Source organism: Jaculus jaculus, chromosome 5 (assembly GCF_020740685.1).
Source record: "Jaculus jaculus isolate mJacJac1 chromosome 5, mJacJac1.mat.Y.cur, whole genome shotgun sequence".
Classification (NCBI taxonomy): domain Eukaryota; kingdom Metazoa; phylum Chordata; class Mammalia; order Rodentia; family Dipodidae; genus Jaculus; species Jaculus jaculus.
The window spans coordinates 58,604,770-58,628,766 of record NC_059106.1 but is presented as its reverse complement, the minus strand read 5'-3'; the positions used below and the strand labels follow the sequence as shown (position 1 = coordinate 58,628,766).

The window sequence follows — 23,997 nt, the reverse complement described above, 5'->3', positions numbered from 1 at the left end:
CAGGTTTGACTCCCCAGAACCCATGTAAGCCAGTTGCACATGATGGTGCACACACCTGGAGTTTGTTAGCAGTGGCTGGAGGCCTTGGCACACCCAATCTCTCTCTCTCTTTCCCTTTCCTTTCCTTTCCTTTCCTTTCCTTTCCTTTCCTTTCCTTTCCTTTCCTTTCCTTTCCTTTCCTTTTCTTTCTTTTCCTTTCCTTTCCTTTCCTTTCTTTGCAAGCAGAGAGAGGGGGAGGGAGAGAATGGGTGCACCAGGGCATCTAGCCACTGTAAGCAAGTTCCAGATGCGTGTGCCACTTCTGTGCATCTGGCTCTATGTGGGTACCGGGGAATTGAACTCAGGCCACTAGGCTTTGCAAGCAAGCACCTTAACTGCTGAACAGTCTTTCCAGCCCCTGAAGCTTTCTTTTTGCATGTTAGTTTTCAGCATGGAGGAAGTCCTTTATCTTTATCCAACAGATGTTGGGTCCCCATTGACCATAACTGCATCATTAGGCAAAAGAAATAAAATTACCATAATAGTCTTAAATCTGGGCTGGAGAGATGGCTTAGTGGTTAAGCGCTTGCCTGTGAAGCCTAAGGACCCTGGTTTGAGGCTCGTTTCCCCAGGACCCACGTTAGCCAGATGCACAAGGGGGCGCACGCGTCTGGAGTTTGTTTGCAGTGGCTGGAAGCCCTGGTGCGCCCATTCCCTCTCTATCTGTCTCTTTTGCTCCCTCTCTCTCTCTGTCACTTTCAAATAAATAAATAAATAATGAACAAAAATATATTTAAAAAAATAGTCTTAAATCTGTTAGGGTTTTTTTTTCTTTTCTTTTCTTTTTTTTGGTTTTTAGAGGTAGGGCCTAGCAACTTTTAATTTTTAGAGTCAGAGTCTCACGAAATGGCCCAGGTTGGTTTTAGCTTGTGATCCTTCTACCTCACCGCTCTTCCCCCACCCAAGAAGCTGGGATTGCAGGTCTGCTCACTAGGTCTTATATCTAGGCCCTACTACACAGCTCTTTTCAGGTCCTGCATACTCGTAGATGTTCCTGGCTTCTCAGTCTTCTGTACAGCGCCTAGGACCAGATGTACTAAAACATACAGAGAAGAATTAACATATGGGGCTGGAGAGATTTGTAAAGTGCTTGCCTGCAAAGCCTGCCTGCCTGGGTTCAATTCCCCAATTCCCATTTAAAGCCAGATGCACAAAGTGATGCATGTGTTTGGAGTTTGTTCACAGTGGCAAGAGGCCTTGGTGTGCCCATACTTTCTCTCCAGATAAATATTAATTAATTAATTGCGTGCTTGAGAGATGGCTTAACAGTTAAGGTACTTGCCTGAAAAGCCTAAGGACCCAAGTTTGATACCCCAGTACCCACATAAGCCAGATGCCCATGTGTCTGGAGTTCATTTGCAGTGGCTACAGGCCCTGGTGTGCATATGTTGGTTTTTTGAAGTAGGGTCTTGCTCTAGCCCAGGCTGACCTGGAATTAATTCACTATGTAGTCTCAGAGTGGCCTCAAACTCACCATGATCTTCCTACCTCTGCCTCCCAAGTGCTGGGATAAAAGGTGTATCCCACCATGCTTGGTTAATTAATTATAATAGTTAAAAAAAAATGAACATGGGGCTGGAGAGATGGCTTAGCGGTTAAGTGCTTGCCTGTGAAGCCTAAGAACCCTGGTTCAAGGCTCGATTCCCCAGGACCTATGTAAGCCAAATGCACAAGGTGGTTCATGCATCTGGAGTTCATTAGCAGTGGCTGGAGGCCCCAGCACACCCATTCTCTCTCTCTCTCTCTCTCTGTCTGTTGCTCTCAAATAAACAAATAAAAATAAACAATTTTTAAAAAATGAACATGTGTACAGAAAGGCAAGGCGGGGGTGGCCTTTGGCTGGCTTCTAAGTATTCAGGTTGGGCTTCATGGGGCCAAAGGGAAGTTCTGGTCCATCTCCCTTTTGGGCTGTGGGTATCTCAGGCAGTGACATAGGTCACTCATCTGTCATCTTGGCGCCTGATGTACAGTCAGTACACCAAAGATTCCTGGCTTTGTCACATTCTTTCTAGGTGACTTCTGAAAAGATCTCTTCATTGTCTGGACCCTTTTCAAGATATGTCAAGGCCGGGCTGGAAGAGTATACCTTTAATCCAAGCACTCAGGAGGCAGAGGTAGGAGGATTGCTGTGAGTTCAAAGCCAGCCTGAGACTACAGAGTGAATTCCAGGTCAGCCTGGGCTACAGTGAGACCCTACCTCAAAAAACAAAACAACAAAAAGTCAAATGAAGGGGCCAAGGGGTACCAGGAAAGGCTGTCTGGGATGGGGGTCTCCAAGATCTTTAGCAAAAGGCTGTGCACTGGTCTGAGGGAGGGGGATGGGCCCAGAGAGGGGCTACCCTGAGCCCTCATTTTGGAGCTGCCCAAGGCTCCAACAGGGAAATGAGTCAAGTCAGCACAGGGGTGCTATTAACTATTTGACTTGAATCCCAGGAGCCCCCTCTCTAGGTCCCATCCCTTGCTCCTAACTGGGCCAGGGGGAGAGCAACTTCTGCAGGAAACTCTGGGTACCCAGCCCTCCCCACAGTCTGCCTGCGAACAGGCTGTTCTTGTTTACGACCCCCACCTGGGGGGGGGAACAGCGATTGCTCATCCTTTGCATGTGACCCGAGAGGGCCAAGTCTTTGAGGCTTGGAGGAAACTCAAGCCCCACCAGCCGCTTGGCATCGGAATGCTCAGCTGGTCCTGGCCTGGGGCTCATGTGACTGAGGCGCAGCTATAAATATCAGAGGGGCCTCAGACCAAGGCAGAATATTGGGCGCCAGGGGAAGAAGGCGAAGAGGATCCGAGGTGGCTTGGGGACAAAGGCAAGAGACCTCCTGCGTTTCCGCTTAGTGTGAGGTGGTCACACCTTCCTGCAATATGGATTTTAAATCCAGCCTGATCCCAGATGGGAACACCATGGAGAACCTGGAGAAGCAGCTGATCTGCCCCATCTGCCTGGAGATGTTTACCAAGCCCGTGGTCATCCTGCCTTGCCAGCACAACCTCTGTCGGAAGTGTGCCAACGACATCTTCCAGGTCAGTACTGGGCAGGGGCCGCTCCCAGAGCGCAGGTGTTACTCAACTTCCCTTCCTTCTTAACCCGGGGCCCTTGCGACTATCTGATGTTACACGAAACCCCAAGGAAGCCTCTGAACCAGGCTGGGGTGGGGGTGGGGCGGGGGTGAGGAGGACGCTTGGCTGCTCCAGTCCTTCTCCATGACGCAGGAAGCCTGTCCCCACCTGCTCACCGCTCCTTGCTCTGTGCGGTTGGCCCACTGGTGACTCTCCAGTCAAGAATCAAATGCCTGAAGTGATAAGAGGCAGGCAGGCAGAAAAGAGAGAGAAACCAGACCCTGGGGTGGGAGCCAGATCCATGGCAGGAGGCCCAGAGCTTTGGGAGGAGGGTGGCAGAAGGCACTGGGGTGTAAAAGCGCCTTCCCCTCAACGCTGTTTGCGACAATATGGGGACAAAGGGGACTCCAGCTCCCTGCGAAAGGAAAGGAAGTAGATGTGCTGGCTGGGTGGTGGGAATCTAGGGTCCCGCGGTACTACAAAAATGGTCTTTCAGGGGCTGGAGAGATGGCTTAATGGTTAAGGCGTTTGCCTGTAAAGCCTGAGGACCCAGGTTTGATTGTCCAGTACCCACCTAAGCCAGATGCACAAGGTGGCATATGCATCTAGAGTTAGTTGCCTCTTTTTCTCTCTCTCCCTCTCTCAAAAAAAAAAGAAAAAAAAAAGTCTTTCAAAACCAGGTATGATACACATACACTCAGCACTCAGTAGGTTGAGACAGGAAGATGGCTTTTTAAACTTTAAGACCATCCTTAGCTATATAGCGAGTTCAAGGCCAACCTGGACTGCATAGCAAGACCTTGTCTCAAAAAAACAAACAAAACCCCCACAAAATCCAGGGCTGGGGAGATAGCTCAGTGGTTAAAAGAACTTGCTTGCAAAGCCTGCAGGCCCAGGGTTCAATTCCCTAGCACCCACATAAAATCAGATGCAAAGTGATGCATGTAAATGGCATTTGTTTGCAGTGGCAAGAGATCCTGGCGCGTGTGCACACACACACACACACACACACACACACACACACATACACGCACACATGAGCATGAATAAATTACATTACAAAGGGGGGGGCTGGGAAGAGGGCTTAGCAAAGCTTGTTGGTCCATGTTCAATTGCCTAGCGCCCAAGTGGTGCATGTGAGCCTGGAGTGGTGGCGTACGCCTTTAATCCCAGCACTCTGGAGGCAGAGGTAGTGAGTTTGAGGCCACCCTGAGACTACAGAGTGAATTCCAGGTCAGTCTGGACTAGAGTGAGACCCTACCGCGAAAAACCAAAAAAAAAAAAGTGGTGCATACATCTAGAGTTCTTTTCAGTGTCAAGAGGCCCAGGTGTGCCCATACACACACAGTACAAATAAACAATATTTAAACACACACACACACACACACACACACACACACAATGTTCTTTCCATGTGTCTTTTTTATTTTTTATTTTTCGAGGTAGGGTCTCATTCTGGTCCAAGCTGACCTGGAGTTCACTATGTAGTCTTAGGGTGGCCTCGAACTCACGACAATCCTCCTACCTTTGCCTCCCGAGTGCTGGAATTAAGGGCACGCACCACCACGCCTGGCATTTCCGTATGTTTTTAAAGTAGCTGTCCTAGGAGCTGAAATGGTCCATTTCATCAGTGGTACAATGAGAATAAATATGACTTAAACAGGTCTGCTGTCCCAACCTGTTGACTGCTTGGGTGCTTCAACCAAGGGACCCTGAGGGTGGGCTGGGCCTAGGACAGGACCCAGGGTCAGGTCCTTTGGCTGATGTGAGTTTGCAGCAAGCAGGAGATTACAGAGGAAAGACACGTGAGCCTTATTTTTGCCTTGGCTGCCTACAGGCTGCAAATCCCTACTGGACCAACCGGGGTGGCTCCGTGTCCATGTCTGGAGGCCGTTTCCGCTGCCCCTCATGCCGCCACGAGGTGATCATGGACCGTCACGGGGTGTATGGCCTGCAGAGGAACCTGCTGGTGGAAAACATCATCGACATCTACAAGCAGGAGTGCTCGAGGTCAGTGCAGCTGCGTAGCCCACCCCCACTGCCCCAGCTGGGCGGGGCATGCCTCCTCCCCCGCACAGGGCTTGGCCCTTGGAGAGGCTAGCCACACAGGCCAGTTCAGAGAGCCATCTGTCTCATCCTTAAACAGGACCCTGGCTCTCAGGTTCACTCTCAGCATGGAAAGAGGCCCAGAGGTCAAACTTCCCCCTAGGGAGACTGAGTCAGAAGCCAGGGGAAAATGTGAGAGGAACAGAGACCTGCAGCAAAGGAAGTGTTCAGGGAGAGATCAGCCAAGGGGGCTCATATGACAGCCTGAGCTGGGGTCTGGGAACGCCTCGTCCTGATGGATTGAGCCTGACTCTGGTTATCCCGTTCCATAGATGAGGAAACAGTCTCAAAGGGGCGAAGTCAGCCACGTGTGGTGGGTCACATCTGTAATCCCAGCACTTGAGAGTCTGAGGCAGGAGGATCAAGAGTTCAAGGCCAGGCTGGAAAAATTGCTTAGTGGTTAAGGCATTTGCCTGCAAAGCCTGAGGACCCAGGTTCGATTCCCCAGTACCCATATAAACCAGATGCACAAAGGGGTGCCTACGTCTGGAGTTCATTTGCAGTGGCTAGCGGCCTGGCACACCCATTCTCTCTATATCTGTCTCTTTCTCTCTCTCTCTCAAAATAAATAAATAAATGTTTAAAAAAAAAGAGTTCAAAGCCAACCTAGACTACATAGCAGGACTCTGTCTTCCAATAGGAGAACGAGAGAGTGAGACCTGACCTCAAAAACAAAACAAGCCAGGAACAGTGGCGCACACCTTTAATCCCAGCACTCAGGAGGCAGAGGTAGGAGGATGATCGTGAGTTTGAGGCTACCCTGAGACTAGCCAGCCTGGGCTAGAGTGAGAAACCCTAACTAACAAAAAAAAAAAAAAAAAAAAAAAGAAAGAAAGAAAGAAAAAAGAAAAAGAATAGAGGAAAGAAAGAAGAGAGACAGAGAAATAGAACCTCTAAGAGCCAGGTATGGTACACACCTGCAATTCTAGCACTTGAGAGGTGAAGGTGAGAGAATCAGGAGTTCAGGGCTGTTCTTTCCTACATAGTTTGAGTTCATCTTGAGCTATATGAGACCCTGTTTCAAAAATAAAATAGCAGCCGGGTGTGGCGGTGCATGCCTTTAATTCTAGTGCTCGGGAGGCAGAGGTAGGAGGATCACCATGAGTTTGAGGCCAACCTGAGATTATGTAGTGAATTCCAGATGAGCCTGAGCTAGAGTGAGACCCGACCTTAAAAAAAACAAAATAATTAATAATAATAATAACAACAACAACAAAAACATAGGCAGGCATGGTGGCAATGGTGGCACACACCTTCAATCCCAGTACTCAGGAGGCTGAAATAGGGGGATTTCTGTGAGTTCTAGGTCAACCCGGAACTCAACCTGGTTATTATGAGACCCTGCCTCAAAAAAAAAAAACCCCAATCTCTCCAGGAACATGCTGTAGTTACTGGTGCCTTGGGGGGTCTGGGGTGAGCCTTGAGAGCTTCACTCAATGGAGCAGACAGTAAGATCTGTCATGGCAACAGACCTGACATTGCCAAGTCGGATGGTGGTGGGAAGTGGGAACACTACGGACACTCGCTGAGCCCTGACCACGTGTGAGCCCTGCCTTCACTTCTTCCCATGGACGCCCCTGTGTGCCTTCTCCACGACACCGCGAGGTGCCTTCTCCACGACACCGCGAGGTGACTTCTCCACGACACCGCGAGGTGACTTCTCCACGACGAAGTGGAGGTCAGGGAAGGTCGGGGTTTACCAGCAGTGGGAAAGTGGAAGAGGGTGAGACTGGATCCATGATAAATATCTTCCCTTCCTTCTTTTCCTGTGTCTGTGAACAAGAGATTGAATCCAAGGCTTCATTAGACAAGCAGTCTACCAACTAAGTTAATTCCCTGGCCCTTGGATTTTTTTTTCTCTTTTTTCCTTTTTTTTTTTTTTTTTCCTTTTTTTTGAGGTAGAGTCTCACTCCAGTCCAGGCTGACCTGGAATTCACTATGTAGTCCCAGGGTGGCCTTGAACTCACAGCAATCCTCCTATCTCTGCCTCCTGAGTGCTGGAATTAAAGGCATATGCCACCATGCCTCGCTCTTTCTTACTTTAAAAAATGTATTTATTTATTTATTTATGAAAGAGATAGAGAATGGACACACCAGGGCCTCTAGCTACTGCAAAGGAACTCCAGACACATGTACTACCTTGTGCATCTGGCTTACATGGGTCCTGGGGAATCAAATCTGGGTCCGTAGGCTTCATAAGCAAGTGCCTTAACCACTAAACCATCTCTCGGGCCCTTCTTTCTTACTTTCAAAATATGAATTCTTGGGCTGGAGAAATGGCTTAGCAGTTAAGGCACTTACTTGTAAAGCATAACTTGCCTGGGTTCGATTCCCCGGGACCCATGTAAAGCCAGATGCACAAGGTGACCTATGCATCTAGAGTTCTTTTGTAGTGGCTAGAGATCCTGGCCAACCCATTCTGTCTCCCTCTCTCTGCTTGCAAATAAATAAATAAACAGGGCTGGAGAGATGGGTTAGCAGTTAAAGCACATGCCTGTGATGCCTAAGGATCCAGATTTGATATTCCAGGTCCCACATAAATCAGATGCACATGGTGGCTCATGCGTCTGGAGTTCATTTGCAGTGAGCCCCGGTGCACCCATTCTCACTCTCTATCTCCTTTTTTTTTCAAGAAGGCTATCACTCTAGTCTAGGCTGACCTGGAATTCACTGGGTCATCTCATGGTGGCTTTGAACTCATGGTCATCCTCCTACCTCTACCTCCCAAGTGCTGAGATTAAAGGTGTGCACCACCACACCTGGCTCCCACACCCGGCTTTTAAGGCAAGGTTTCACTCTAGCCCAGGCTGACCTAGAACTCACTTTGTAGCCTTAGGATGGCCTTAAATTCACTGCAATTCTCCTACCTTAGCCTCCCAAGTGCTGAGAGTAAAAGGAATGTGCTAAAATATGCTTCTTGTCTGATTTTATTTACATTTTGATTTATTTGCAAGCAGCAAGAGATAGATGAGAGACAGAGTGGTCACACTAGGCCACTACAAATGGGCTTCAGATGCATGCTCTACTTTGTGCATCTGGCTTTACATGGGTGCTGGGGAATGGACTTTGGGTCACTAGGCTTTATAGGCAAGTGCCTTAACTGCTGAGCAATCTCTCCAGCCATAAATTTTTATTTATTTTTTGATTATGTGTGCACATGCATGCACACATGCACACTCATCAGAGCCTCTTGTCATTGTAAATAAACACTTGATGCTGATGCCACTTTTAGCATCCATCTTATGTAAGTAGTTTAGGAATTGAACCCTGAGCCACCAGGCTTTACAATCTAGCACCTTTAACTGCTAAGCTATCTTCCCAGCCCCAGGCCCTTGAATTTTTGAGAGATTTTACTGTGTAGTCCAGGCTGGCTTCGAACTCAAAATCCTCCTGCCTCAGCCTCTCAAGTGCTGGAATTAACAGTAAATATTCTTACATGTTTTCTAGAATGCAGCACTAAGAATATACAATATGTTGTTAGGTGGTACACGCCTGTAATCCTAGCTGCCTAGGAGGCTGAGACAGGAGGATCACAAGCTTGAGGCTGACTTAGGCAAACAAACAAACCAACAACAACAAAAAAAAAGAAACTAACAAAGGCTGTGGATGTACCTTAGTGGTAAAACTCTTGTGTAACCCAAGGCTCTGGGTCTAATCCCAGTTACCCCCACCCCTACCGACAATCAGCAACAAAAACATAATTAGCTAGACTTCATTGAAGCAGAAGAATCGGGGGTCTAAGGTCACCCTCTGCTACCTTGTAAGCTCAAAGTCAGCCTGGGTGGCATATGTGACCCTGTCTCATTCAGCTCTGGTGGTGTAACCAGCTATGCAAGGCCACTGGAAGGTGCATTGCTACTGATAGGGGACAGTCACCATTTGGCATTTATGAAATGCCTGGGGTTGATGGGGCTGGGCATCAGAAATGGTGGCGATGTGATGCACCAGAGAGGTAAGGCTCCATCCTGCAGTTTGGATCTAGGCTGGGAAATAAGTGACTGATGCCCCGAAAACAGCACCACAAGAGAAAGACACCCTAGGACGAGAGCTAGCACAGGGGTGACAAGACTCTGGGTCGTGGAGAGTTACGGTGAGGACCCCCAGGGAAGACCACATGGACACCGAGTGGTAGGAAAGAAATCTTGATTAGCCGGCCGGCAACTGCGTCCAGGACTCGGCAGCCTGAATGCAATGCCAGGCTGGGCTTCAGGCCTCCTTTTATAGGAGAAATCCATAAGATTGCACATCTTAGTTTTATAGTTCAGAAGTTCAATAATCATAATCTTACGAAACCAAGAGTTAATTTTAATTGTTTTAGAAAAAAACAAACTTTTCCAGAACCTCCCCTCCCTGCATTTTCCCTCTCCTGCAACTGCAAGCAAGCAGCAGTTAATACAGAAGCTAAAGATTGCATTTAGCTAATAGGGAGAAAAACATCTTGTCTTGTGGTGACCCATTGTGTTAAAGTAAGCCAAGCATAAAGTTCAAGTGCAGGTGAGACCACATCCTAAGGTACCAGCTAAGGTGAACTTGCTTGTATAAGTTCCCAATATGGAGTCACTTATGTCCTTCTCTAGTTTAGGCCTTTGTCACAGGAGAAAGGAACCCCGTGTGGGGGTCAAGACGTGTGCTAGGTTTCTCAAGAACGGTTCAGGCCACTTACATTCCAGCCTCCTTTCCTGAGCCCCACAGGTACCCCCAGGGTGAAATTATTAATGTTTTCTTTCTACCTGGATTTAATTACTGTGGTTTCCATGTCAGGCACCATTACACTGTAGATTCATGGGGACGATGTAGGCAAGTGTCCCGGCCTGATGGAGGATCCAGTCTGGTGGATTAAATATAGACTTCAGTGAGGCCATCAGTATAAAGTGCTTAGCTCAGAGTCCGGGCTGCAGTCACCAAGAGCTATAGAGACTATAATTAGAGTGAAGGCACCCCAGCTCCCCTGCCTGACCTGCTGGGTGACCTTGGGATGAGTCCATTCTCTTTCCTGGGACCCTGTTTCCTCTTCTCTGAGACATCCTCAGATCTGATTCTGGAATTCTGGGACAAGTACCTGGGTCCTCTTCCCAGGCTAGCTGTAGCACGGGAGACTGAGTCTTAGGCTATGGGGACAGGCTTGGTGTCATTGCCTTCCTTGGTCCTGAGCCCCTTGAAGACAAAAAGCAGATGTTTGGGGCAGTTGACCAATGAAAACTGACCTGTGAAAGTGGCGGTGGGGGGGGGGAGGGACTGTGTTTGGAGGAAGTGAGGAGACAGTGACTCAGGACTCCCCTGACTTTGTGACCCTTCTCCACCTCAGTAGGCCCCTGCAGAAGGGCAGTCACCCGATGTGCAAGGAGCATGAGGATGAGAAAATCAACATCTACTGTCTCACGTGCGAGGTGCCCACCTGCTCCATGTGCAAGGTGTTTGGGGCCCACCAGGCCTGCGAGGTGGCCCCGCTGCAGAGTGTGTTCCAAGTGCAGAAGGTACTGGCTCCAGCCTCCGCTGCCCGGGGATGATCCAGGGGGTGGATTTGATCTGTGGAGACGTGCTGAGAAGACCTTTCAGGAATAGTCCTCCTGGAGGGACTTCCCAGGCCACCAGTCTGCTTTTGCCTCCCTGGGGAAGAGGCTGAGCTCATCGGCTATACTTAGAGCCATTTGAGAGCACCTGGGTGTGGCCCCAGGGGAGAGACCTCTGGGCCCTCCCAGGCTATGGCTTCTCTCTCCTTCATACTTTGGGACTCAGACTCCTCCACCTGAGCTGTGCCCCATCCTATACCTCATATTCTCCTGCTCTGGAGGTAGCTTAGAGCCTGCTCTCCACCACCCTGGCAACCCCTCTTTTCTTCCCTACCCTTCCCCCATCTCTTGAACTTTCTCTTCTTGACCTCGCCAACTCCTTTATTTTTTTTTTTTCTCAGTCCTTTGTCATTCAGTACCTTGCTCAGTTGCCCTCTCTGAGCCTTATCTGTAAATAAAGGATGCAGTATAGTGTCAGAAAGAGGGGTGCCATCCCCACTGAAGAATCTGTCGGGACAGAGCACTATGCCGCTTCTGCCTCAGTCAGCTGCCACTAAGTCTATTTCTGTCTCTCCCCCTCTCCCTCCCCCCTTGTCCAGACTGAACTGAGCAACTGCATCTCCATGCTGGTGGCTGGGAACGACCGTGTGCAGACTATCATCACTCAGCTGGAGGACTCCTGTCGAGTGACCAAGGTGAGGGCACGGGAAGGCCTCAGTGCAGCTGGTCTCTGGGGAAGCTCCCCTCATCCTGAGTTGAGTGTGGAGGTTGGGATCTGGAGTATGGCCAATAGAGATGACAGGGGAAGGGAGCTAAGCCATCATTCCATTCACTCAGAAAGTACCTCCTACCCCAGACCCAGACTTCAGGGCTGTCTTGCCAATAATGGCCAGAATTTGGTTGTAGAACAAGACTTCTCAAACCTTAAAGGCACCCACCTCACCCTCAGGTCCTATGAAAACTCAGGATCTGGTTCAGAAGGTCTACAATGTGATTCTGCTTTTCTTTTCTTTTCTTTCTTTCTTTCTTTCTTTCTTTCTTTCTTTCTTTCTTTCTTTCTTTCTTTCTTTCATTTATTTATTTATTTTTTTGGTGTGTGTGGGGGTTCAAGGTAGGGTCTCACTCTAGCCCAGGCTGATCTGTAATTCACTATGTAGTCTCAGGCTGGCCTTGAACTCACAGGGATCCTCCCCAGAGTGCTGGGATCAAAGGTGTGTGCCACCATACCCTGCTTAAAAATGTTTTTATTTATTTTCAAGAAGAGAAAGAGAGGAGAGAATGGGTATTCCAGGGCCTCTTGCTACTGACAACTCTAGATGCATGAGCCACTTTGTGTATCTGGCTTTACTTGGGCACTGGGGACTTGAACGAGGGCCAGCAGATTTTGTAAGCAAGCACCTTAAATCATTGTGCAATCTCCCCAGCCTCCCCTCTTTTTTTAATTTGTTTATTTTTTATTTATTTGAGAGCGACAGAAAGAGAGAGAGAGAAGCAAAATGAGAGAGAGAGAGAGAGAGAGAATGGGTATACCAGGGCCTCCAGCTACTGCAAATGAACTCCAGATGCATGTGCCACCCTGTGCATCTGGCTTATGTGGGTCCTGGAGAATCGAGCCTCGAACTGGGGCCCTTGGGCTTCACAGGCAAGCGCTTAACTGCTAAGCCATCTCTCCAGCCCCCCCCCCTCTTTTTTTTTTTTTTTGAGACAGGGTCTCATGTAGTCCAGGTTGGCCTCAAATTTCCTAAATTTGAGTACTTGAGAGCAACCCTTAAGTACTGGGACTACAGGCATGCTCCACCTTATCTGGCTTTAATTCTGCATTTCTTCCCCTTTTTGTTTTGTCTCTAAGTACTGAGGAATAAATTCAGGGTCGCATGCATGCTAGAAAAGTACTCTACCACTGAGCCACGCTCCCACACTCTTCCCTTTTATTATTATTACTATCTTTGTGTGTTGTGTGTGTGTGTGCATGCATGCACACACGCGTGTGAGTTTGGACATGTGTCAATTTAATGCCCACGTGAAGGTCAGAAGACAGCCTTGGGTATTGGTCCTCACCCTCTACCCTGTTTGAGGCAGGGTCTCTCGTTCACTGCTCTGCTCTAGGCATCTCCTGCCTCTGTCTCCCATCTTGCCTTGCAGGGATTACAGTGCTGTCTACTGAGACAGGCTTTACATGGGTTCTGGGAATTTGAGCTCAGATTGTTAGGTCTGCACAGCATGCATTTTACCCCTGGCCCAAGATGAGCCTTTCCATCCAGGCTTGGTTTCATTCACCTGTAATCCCAGCACTTGGGAGGCTGAGGCAGGTAGATCCAGAGTTCAAGACCAGCCTCAGCTACACAGTGAAGATGAGACCAGCCTCGGCTACATGGGGCCTTGTCTCACAAAACTTGAAAAGAAGAAGGCCAAGCTTGGTAGGGCACACCTTTAATCACAGCACTTAGGAGGCTAAGGTAGGAGGACTGCTGTGAGTTCAAGGTCAGCCTCAGACTACTGGGCTAGAGTGGGACCCTACCTCAAAAAAAAAAAAAAGAAAGAGAGAAAGCAAGCAAGCAAGCTGGGTGTGGTGGTGCACACCTTTAATCCCAGCACTCTGGAGGCAGAGGTAGTGAGTTCAAGGCCACCCTGAGACTACAGAGTGAATTCCGGGTCAGCCTGCCTGAGCTAGAGTGAGACCCTACCTTGAAAAAAAAAAAAAAAAAGAAGAAGAAAGACGAGGAGGAGGAGGAGAGAACATTCAGGACTACAGTCTGCCCTGTGGAGGGGTGCTAGATATGAAGTGGGGGAGGGGACATGATAGTTGCTATCTGTGGGAAGGTGGGGAAACGTGAGAACCGCCCCTGTCTGAGGCTGCTGCTGTCCTGCCCATTTACACAGAAAGCAGGTGCAGCACATATGTTGGGGAAAAGGGGGTTTCAGCTGGTCTGGGGGTGCAGGAGTGAAGCTCCTTTTACGTCCCACTTGGGATATGAGGGGGCCTTGTGCCATGTGACCCTAGAACTTCTAGCTGTTCCCCATGACACCAGCCTCCAAATGTCCCCAGGAAACTGCTGTAGATCTTGTAGGAACCTGGCCTTCCTTCTTCCCTCCCTCCTTCCTTCCCTCCTTCCTTCTTTCTGCCATTCTTTCCTTCCCTCCTTCATTCTTCTGTTCTTTTTCTTCAAAAAAATATTTTATTTATTTATTTGCAAGGAGAGAGAGAATTGGTGTGCCAGGTCCTCTTGCCACTACAAATAAACTCAAGAAGCATATGCCATCTTTGTGCATCTGGCTTTATGTGGGTATTGGGAAATCAAACCCAGGCCATCAGGCTGTGCAAGCAAAAACCTTTGATAGCGAGCCTTAACTCCAGCCTTTTCTGTTTTGAAACAGGGTTTCATATATCCCAGTCTGGTCTCAAAGTCACTATATAGCTGAGGATGACTATGAATTTCTAATCCTCCTGCCTCCACCTCCCCAGTGCTGAGATCACAGGCATGCACCACCACATCTTGTTTATATGGTGCCAGGGATTGAAACCAGGGATCCAGGCAAGCACTCCACAAACTGAGCTATATCCCCAGCTCCCATCTTTCTTTTCTTTTTCTCTCCTTCCATCCCTCCTTTCCTTCTTGTTTTTATTTTTTAAAATTTTATTTATTTATTTGCAAGAGTAGGGGTGGAGAATGGGCACACCACGGTCTCTCGCCACTGCAGATGAACTCCAGGCATATGCCACTTTGTAATCTGGCTTTACATGGGTACTGAAGAACCGTACCCAGGCTGTTGGGCTTTGTAAGCAAGAGCCTTTAACTGCTGAGCCATCTGTCCAGCCCCTTCTTTCCTTCTTTCTTATTTGTGGTACTAGAGATTGAATGCAAGGCCTTATGAATGCATTCTGCTACTGAGCTACATCCTCAGCTCTCTTTTTACTTTTTACTTTATTTTATTGTGTGTGTGTGTGTGTGTGTGTGTGTGTGTGTGTGTTTAAGCCAGTCATGGTAGCACATGCCTTTAATCCCAGCACTCAGAAGGCAGAGGTAAGAGGATGATTGCGAGTTTGAGGCCACCCTGAGACTACGTAGTGAATTCCAGGTCAGCCTGAGCTAGAGTAAGACCCTACCTCAGAAAAAAATAATGTTATATATATTATATATGTGTGTGTGGAGAGAGAGAGAGAAAGACAGAGAGAGAAAAAGAATGAACACACCAGGGCTTCTAGTCACTGCAAAGGAACTCCAGACACATGTGCCACTTTGGGCATCTGGTTTACATGAGTACTGGGGAATTGAACATGGGTCCTTAGGCTTCACAGGTGATTGCCTTAACCATGAAGCCATCTCTCCAGCTCTATTTTTTTGTTTGTTTGAGGTAGGGTCTCACTCTAGCCTAGGCTGACCTGGACTTCACTATGTAGTCTCAAGGTAGCCTCAAACACATGGTAATCCTCCAACTTCTACCTCCCAAGTGCTGCGATTAAAGGCATGTGCCACCACACCTGGCTTGTTTTTTTTCATTTTGAGAAAGGGTATCACTAAGTTGTCCAAATTAGTTTTAAACTTTCCCTATAGCACAACTAGGCCTTAAACTTTCCATCCTCCTGCCTCAACCTCCCAAGTGCTGGGATTACAGGCCAGTACCACTCTAGGTTTGCTTACATACACTTCTGTCCTTTTATAACCAGTGTTTTCTTTCTATCTGATGAGGACTTCCTAAGATCGTACTATAGATGGCTACTTCCTGGAGCCTTCTGTCCCAGGAACGAGTCAGAACCACACAGTTGTAACTGTAGGATTTCTGTTCCCAGGAAAACAGTCACCAGGTGAAGGAAGCGCTGAGCCAGAAGTTTGACGCCCTCTATGCCATCCTGGATGAGAAAAAGAGCGAGCTGCTGCAGCGTGTCACACAGGAGCAGGAGGAGAAGCTGAGCTTCATCGAGGCCCTGATCCAGCAGTACCGGGAGCAGCTGGAGAAGTCCACCAAACTCGTGGAGACGGCCATCCAGTCCCTGGACGAGCCTGGCGGGGCCACCTTTCTCTTGGTGAGCAGCACTTGAAGGGGCTGGGTGGGTTCAAATTGTACTTTTCACTAGCTTCCCATGGGCCCTTAAGCCATTTAAACCTGGATGAGGGGGTTGGAGAGATGGCTCAGTGTAAGGCACTTGCTTCTAAAGCCTGTAGGCTCAGGTTCAATTCCCCAGTATTCATGTAAAGCCAGATTCACAAGGTGGTGCATGCATCTGGAGTTCATTTGCAGTGATTAGAGATTCTGGCATGCCCATTTCTTGCTCTCTCTCTCTCTCTCTCTCTACTTTCAAATTAAGTAATTAGTTAAGAAAAGTCATGGGGGATATAGAGATGGCTTAGCAGTTAAGGCACTTGCCTGCAAAGCCAAAGGACCCAGGTTCAATTTTCCCCAGGACACATGTAAGCCAGATGTACAAGATGGCACGTATGTCTGGAGTTCATTTGCTGTGGCTATAGAGGCTCTGGTGCACCCATTCTCTCTATCTGCTTCTTTCTCCCTCAAAGAAATAAAATAAAATATATTTTTTTACTCTTGGGCTGAAGAGATGACTTAGTGGTTAAGGTGCTTACCTGTGAAACCTAAGGCCCCAGGTTTGATTCCCTAGTACCCACATAAGCCAGATGCACAAGAAGGCACATGTGTCTGGAATTCCTTTGCAGTAGCTGGAGGCCCTGGTACATGCCTATTTTCTCTCTCTCTCTCTGGGTCTCTCTCTCTCTAACTCTCTCTCTCTCACTCTCTGTCTCTTTCCCTCTCTCTCTCTCTCTCAAATAAATACATAAAAATCTTGCTGGATGTAGTGGTTCACGCCTTTAATCCCAGCACTGGGGAGGCAGAGGTAGGAGGATCACTGTGAGTTTGAGGCCACCCTGAAACTCTATAACTCCAGGTCAGCCTGGGAGAGCAGGTAGAGTAGGGACCTCAAAAAATGAAATAAATGAATAATAAATAAATGAAAACCCATGCCTTCAGCTTGGCCCCTGGTCCAGTTTTGTCCAGACCCTGATCTGAGTAATCGAACTCTGGCCATCAGGCTTTGCAAGCAAGTGCCTTTAACCATTGAACCATCTCTCCAGCCCCAGACTCTGAGCTGAAAAGGCAGGTCATCTGATCCTCATCCAGTTTGCTTCAGGGGTTGGGAGTGTTCTGATACCTCCAGGATCCTGGCTTCCTGCCAGTTCAGCGGGAGGGTCTTGGGGTCTTAGACAAGAACTATGTTGACCACAGACCAAGGGGAAGGGTCTAAGCTTTGCCTAGCTTAGGGCAGGGAGCTGCTTACACCTGCCCCAAGAATGGCACCAGGAGTCCACCTATGACACAGTCATGGGTTTTGCATGACTCCTGGGGTACCTGCCACCTGCAATCCTAACCTCTATTCTCTCTCCCCACAGAGTGCCAAGCAGCTCATCAAAAGGTCAGTGTCTCACAAGGTACTGTGACCCAATCCCTCTGCCCCCGTCCCTGTCCCCAAGGGCTTCTGACATCTGCCCAGTGGGACTCCATGCGTGAGGCCTGCAGCAGTGGGGGACTCTCCCTGGGCTCCCATCCTACCTTCTTGGACCATCCACTCTGCTTGAGACTGGAAAGGAAATACTCCCCCGACCCACTCACCCCTGACCCAGCCCAGCTCAGGGGCCTCCCACTGCAGAGCAGGTGTGGCCTGGCCCAGGGTCTTGCAGAGCTCAGGCCAAGATACCACCACCCCTGCGGGGAGCCCCATGATCTCACTCTGCTTCTCTGTCTCCTGCAGCATTGTGGAGGCGTCCAAGGGCTGCCAGCTGGGGAAGACGGAGCAGGGCTTTGAGAACATGGACTTCTTCACTTTGGACTTGGAGCACATAGCAGACGCCCTGAGGGCCATTGACTTTGGGACAGGTAAAGGAAATGACAATGCCGCTGGCCTGTACCTCTGCACGACCCGTGAAAGACAGCATCCCTCTCTGCCTTGTTGGGAAATAGATCCACAAGGATCCCAGTGGACTGGGGAGATAGCTCAATGGTTAAAGGCCCTTGTTTCTAAAGCATGCTGGCCAGTACCCAGTAAATCCAGATGTACAAAGTGGCACATGCATCTGGAGTTGTTTGTAGTGGCAAGAGGCCCTAGCCACACCCATATTGTCTCTCTGCTTGCAAATAAATAAAAATATATTTAAAAAAAAAAAAAGATCCCAGCTATGAAGCCATCTTTCAGATAAGCCCAGAGCATAGTGTAGTGCCTAGTTCATATCGTTGCTCAATAAATTGTACATGGATCCACCAACTAGACCTGAGTTCAAATCCTGTTTCTGCTATTTGTGTGACTTTTGGCAAATCACCTCTGCCTCCCTGAGTCTTATTTTCTAGCTAGCCTGGAGTCACAGCACTTGGGAAGCTGAGGCAAAAGGATGGTGATATTTGATGTCAGCAGAGTAAGACTCTAAAAATAAACAGTAGCTGGATGTGGTGGTACATACCTTTAATCCCAGCACTCGGGAGACAGAGGTAGGAGGATCACCATAAGTTCGAGGCCACCCTGAGACTACGTAGTAAATTTCAGGTCAGTCTGGCCTAGAGTGAGACTCTACCATGAAAAACTTAAAAAAAAAAAAAAAGTACATAGAGAGAGAGAGAGAGAGAGAGGAGAGGGGCAGATAGAAAGAATGGACATACCAGGGCCTACAGCCATGACAAAGGAACTCCAGATGCATGTGCATGTGGCTTATATGGGTCCTGGGAAATTGAAGAAAGTTCCTTAGGCTTCGTAAGCAAATGCCTTAACTGCTAATCCATCTCTCCAGTCCTTGGCTGAAAGTTTTACTTATTTAAGAGAGAGAGTGAAGTGGCCATACCAGGGCTTCTTGCTCCTACAAACTAACTCCAGGTGCATGTGCTACATTGTGCTTTATGTGAGTCCTGGGGGATTGAACCCAGGCCTACAGACTTTGCAAGGAAGCACCTTTAACTGCTGAACCATCTCCCCCACCCTTGGCTGGAATTTTTGTCATTGTTGTTGTTTTTGAGGTAAGGTCCTGTTCTATCTAGCCCAGGCTGACCTGGAATTCACTATATAGGGTGGCCTCGAACTCATAGCAATCCTCCTACCTCTGCCTCCCAAGTGCTGGTATTAAAGGCATGCGCCACCACACCCGGCTTGAGAATGTGTCTTTGTTGCACTTTCCCTGGGTGACATCTGTCCCTCTGAGATGTGCAGATCACAAAGTGTGCTTCCTCTGAGTCCCTGAAGCCACCGGTGGAAGCCAGACATGGCAGCGCATGCCTTTAATCCCAGCACTCAGGAGGCTGAAGTAGGAGGATTACTGTATATTCGAGGCCAGCATGGGAACGGACAAGTTCCAGGTCAATATCTGCGCAGCTTCCTACTGCAAGCCCAGCACCTTGCTGGCCCGATCCCTGCCATCTCTGGTTGACATAGGGGAACGTGATCCCCACAACCTAAATCCTCTGGGGATAGCTGCTCTGAGAAGCCGGTCCCATCCTCACCCAATCAATCTTTGTCATAGACGAGGAAGAGGAAGAATACTTTGAAGAAGAAGAAGTTCAGGATGAAGAAGTAGCTGCAGAAGGGAAAGCAGGTGAGAAGTCCCCTGTCTCCGTTTGCATGTCATTTCTTCAGGGAAGGTTGCATGTCATTTCTTCAGGGAAGGCACGAGGTACTTCCTGCACAATGCTAGGCTACCCACTGGGGTAAAGGTGGCTCCTATTCCTAGGAGGCATGATTTTTTGTTTGTTTGTTTGTTTGTTTGTTTTTTGAGGTAGGGTCTCGCTGTAGTCCAGGCTGACCTGGAATTCACTCTGTAGTCTCAGGGTGGCCCTGAACTCACCACGATCCTCCTACCTCTGCCTCCTGAGTGCTGGGATTAAAGGTGTACGCCACCAGGCCCGGCCTGGGGCGTGCTTTTTGTTTATCATTATAATTTAGTTAAATTTGATTTATGGGGCTGGAGAGAGGCTTGGCAGTTAAAGGCACTGATTCATAAAGTCTGGCGGCCTCGGTTCAATTCTCCAATACGCAAATAAAGCCAGATGTACAGAGTGATATATGTGTCTGGACTTTGTTTGCACTGGCAAGAGGCCATTCTTTTTCTCTCAAGTAAATAAGTGAACTCTTAAACTTAATTATTATTATAATTGCTATTATTTTGAGAATGTTTTTTGAGCACTCGGGAGGTTGAATTAGGAGGACTGACATGAGCTTGAAGCCAGACTGGACTACAGGGTGGGTTTCAGGTCAGTCAGGACTAGAGTAAGACCCTGTCTCAAAGCAAAAACTAGGGCTAGAGAGTTGGTTTAGCCGTTAAGGCACTTGCCTGTGAAGCCTAAGGACCCAGGTTCAATTCCCCAGTACTCATGTAAGTCAGATGCATAGGTGGCACATGCATCAGGAGGTCATTTGCAGTGGCTGGAGGCCCTGGTGTGCCCGTCATCTCTACCTGAATCTTTCTCTCTCTCTCTAACAAATAAATTAAAGAAATTGTTTTTGGTTTTTTCAGGTAGGGTCTCAGTATAGCTCAGGCTGACCTGGAACTCACAGGGTGACCTCGAACTCAATGGCAATCTTCCTACCTCTGCTTCCCAAGTGCTGGGATTAAAGGGGTGCACCACCATTCCTGGCAAATAAAATATTAAAAAAAAAACAAAAACTAAACTAAACTAAATAACTTCTTAGTCTGGTGACCCTTCTGCCTCATCCTCCTGAATTCTGGGATTATGAGTATGAACTACCAAGCCTGGCTTTTTGCTTATTTATTGATTTATATGCACTTTTTTAGGTTGCTGTTTTATTTGGGGGGGGAGTTGGTTTTTCGAGGTAAGGTCTCGCTCTAGCCCAGGCTGACCTGGAACTCACTATGTCGTCTCAGGGTGGCTTCGAATTCAGGGTGATCATCTTACGTCTGCCTCCCAGGTGCTGGGATTAAAGGTGTGCAGCCACCATGCCTGGCTGCTATTGTGGCTTTTTGTTGTTGTTTTTGTTTCTGTTTTCCTTTTTGTTTTGATACAAGGTCTTCCTGCATAGCTCCAACTGGTCTGGAATTAGCTATGTAGGCCAGACTGGCCTTGAACTTGCTGTGATTCTCCTGCCTCTGCCTCTGCCTCCTGAGTGCTGAAATTACAGATGTGTGTTGTCTTGCCTTGAGGTTAGTATTATTTAGAATAGAAGAGAGATTTCAACTAAGAATTGGCATGGCCACTTTTGTGTGAAAAATTGAAAAGAACTCTCAGCGCTGGTCTGAACTTAGTCCTAGAGAGCTGTGTCTGGGAAGGACGGGCCCCCTTAAATGAGACATGCACAGCCTCGCCACCACCGAGCCTAAACACTGCTGTCATTCACGTTGCCTGCTAGCCTTTTGGGCATTTGAGTTTGCTCTTATGACTTCTTAGTTAAGAGGCTGGTTTCTACTGGGACTGGTGGTACAAAGTCTGCAAGCCCAACTACTGGGGAAGCTGAGATAGGAGCACGGCAAAGCTAAGGGTTCAAGATCAACAGCGTGGCGAGACCTTGTTGCAAAAAGCTGGGCTTGCTGGGCGTGGTGGCTCATGCCTCTAATCCCAGCAGAGGTAGAGGTAGGAGGATTGCCATGAGTTCAAGGCCAACCTGGAACGATAGAATTAGTTCCAGGTCAGCCTAGGCTAGAGTGAGACCCTACCTCAGTGTGTGGGGGGAATTCTAGGTGTGGTGGCATAGGTCTGTAGTCCCCAGTTTGGATTTGGGAGGCTTGAGATAAGAGTATGACCGTGAGTTTCAGGCAGCCTAAATTAGACTTCTAACCTGCCTCAAAACCAAAACAATGGCTGAAAAGATGGCTTAGTGGTTAAGGAGCTTGCCTGTGAAGCCTAAGGACCCAGGTTTGATTCCCCAGAAGCCACATAAACCAGATGCACATGGTGACGCATATGTCTGGAGTTGGTTTGCAGTGGCTAGAGGCCCTACCACTCCCGTTCTCTCTCCTTCTCTCATATAAATAAATAAAATATTAAAAACAAAGCCAGCCCGCATGGTGGTGCACGCCTTTAATCCCAGTACTCTGGAGGCAGAGGTAGGAGGATCACATGAGTTCAAGGCCACCCTGAGACTACATAGTGAAGTATAGGTCAGCCTGGGCTAGAGTGAGACTCTACCTCAAAAAATAAAAAACAAAAAACAAGCCAGGTATGGTGGCACATACATTTTATCCAAGCACTAAAAGGTTGAGGTAAAAGGGTTTCCATGAGTTTGAGGCTGCCTGAGCTACAGAGTTCTAAGCCAGCCTAATCTAGAATGAGACTCTGCCTCAAAAAAATAAAATAAAATAAAATAAAATAGGGTTGGAGAGACAGCTTGGCAATTAAGGTACTTGTCTGCGAAGCCTAAGGACCCAGGTTCGGTTTTCCAAGTCCTATGTAAGCCAGATGCGCAAGGTGGTATGTGCATCTGGAGTTCATTTACAGAGGCTAGAAGCCCTGGTTTGCCCATTCTCTCTCTCTTCCTCACTCCCCCTCCCTCCCTCTCTCTGTGTCTCAAATAAATAAAAATTTAACAAAAAAAGAGAGAGAGCCAGGCATGGTAGCACACGCCTTTAATCCCAGTATATAGGAGGCCGAGGCAAAAAGATCACTGTGAGTTCAAGGCCATCCTGAGATTACATAGTGAATTCCAGGTCAGTCTGGGCCAGAGCAAGATCCAAACAAACAAAAGAAAAAGAACTGGAGATGTGGCTCAATAGTAGCAATTACATGGCATGGAATGGTCTAGGCTCTGGGTTCATTCCCGGTAATTGTCAAAAGACCAAACCAGACAAACAAAACCCACCTGGCTTCTTAGTCTCACGTCTACCTTATGGACAAGCTGTGTGATCCTGAGCAGTTGACAGTTTCTCTGAGTGTTGGGTGACTCACTTGTGCTTGGGGACACAAGTGGACTGACCTAAAGAATTCATAGTGGGGAGTAACAGAGATAGTCGTTTAGCACCTCTCCCAGCACCTGGGAGTGCATGTGTGTTACTGAGCACCTATCAGCCCACGCTACTTCTCCAGTGGAACTAAATTCTAGTCCAACCAAAGAATGGAGTAGGGCTGGAGAGATGGCTCAGCAGTTTAGGTGCTGCTTGCCTGCAAAGCCTAACACCCTGGTTTGATTTGCCGGGTTCCATGTAAGCCAGATGCACAAAGTGGCACATGCGCCAGGAGTCCTTCGTAGCAGTGGAGGGAGGCCCTGGCATGCCAACATCTTCTCTCTCTTTCTCTCTTTGATTGCAAATAATAAATAAATAAATAAATAAAATGATAAAAGAAGAATAGAGAGTAGTTTAAACATTTTGTGCTTCATATATAATGCAGAGTATTTTGACAGCCAAAAGTTCTATTCTAGCTTCCATGGAAGAGCCCAGGCCTGAAATATTCTTGAGTGGCTTTATTTGTCCCTGAAGCTCTGCGGGCCCTCTATCCACCGCCCGCCCCCCCACCGAATCCTTGCCTCATCACTTACCTCTGTGTCTGTTTCTCCATCGCAGGACGCCAGTGAGGAGCTGGATGAGTGAGACACCCTCTGGATGGAGAGACAGGGCAAAAGGGTGGGCTCGGCTGCCATGGTGACAGACCCAGGGTGGGAGGGGCTGGGATCCCTGAAGGGACAAATGGGGACATGTCTTCTCCCTGCTCAGAGAGCAGGGACTCACGGAGGACACCCATCGCTGTGTCCAACAGCCACCGAACCAGAATTGGAAACGTGCTCAAAACAGTCACACAGGACACTTTTCTACATTGGTGCAAAATGAAGTATTTTGTACGTTTTTAAAATGTGATTTTTGTATATACTTGTATATGGATGCCAATCCGGTGCTTTTTGTAAAGGAACTTTTGTATGATCACGCCTGGTCAGTGTGTGGCTGGCAATTGTCACAGAGAGGGAAGGAAGGCAGATTGATAGAGCTACCCACTTCCTTTCTTTGGTGGGAGGGAGGGCTGGGTGGCGCTCAAAGGCCTAGAAAAGAACATTGTACTGTATGCCAGTGCCCATCCTCAAGATGGGGCTGAGTTTGTGTTATATGTTGTTTTAATAAATGCACAATGCTACTTTTCTGTTATCACAAGAGATAAGGGGTTTCACTCAGCCTGGTGTCTGTGTCTGTGTGTGTGTGTGTGTGTTGCCTTGATCATGCTGGATGAATGTTTCACCCATAACCCAGCTGTTATTCAGCTTGATTTTCTGGAAGATAATTCACCGTGAACGAGCAGGACCGATGGGTAGAAGACATGGACAAACAGAGCTAGGTTCACAGCCCCCTAAAGGAGGGCTCTT

At 48.2% G+C, this 23,997-nt stretch overlaps 1 protein-coding gene across 1 annotated transcript; it reads left to right on the top strand.

Moving 5' to 3' along the window:
- The first annotated feature begins 2,810 nt into the window (after positions 1-2,810).
- Positions 2,811-23,789, top strand: Trim63 (tripartite motif containing 63). The gene is made up of 9 exons (XM_004657492.2): positions 2,811-3,060; positions 4,934-5,106; positions 10,508-10,676; positions 11,312-11,407; positions 15,502-15,735; positions 17,114-17,136; positions 17,473-17,597; positions 19,223-19,294; positions 23,210-23,789. Exons 1-9 carry the CDS (start codon positions 2,902-2,904, stop codon positions 23,218-23,220), a joined length of 1,062 nt encoding a protein of 353 aa, XP_004657549.1. The 5' UTR covers positions 2,811-2,901; the 3' UTR covers positions 23,221-23,789.
- The last annotated feature ends 208 nt before the right edge of the window (positions 23,790-23,997 follow it).

Coding starts and splice junctions, on each gene's coding strand:
- Trim63 (XM_004657492.2), top strand. CDS start 2,902: ATGGATTTTAAATCCAGCCTGATCCCAGATGGGAACACCATGGAGAAC. Junction 3,061..4,933: donor GTGCCAACGACATCTTCCAG/GTCAGTACTGGG, acceptor GGCTGCCTACAG/GCTGCAAATCCCTACTGGAC. Junction 17,137..17,472: donor GCCAAGCAGCTCATCAAAAG/GTCAGTGTCTCA, acceptor TGTCTCCTGCAG/CATTGTGGAGGCGTCCAAGG.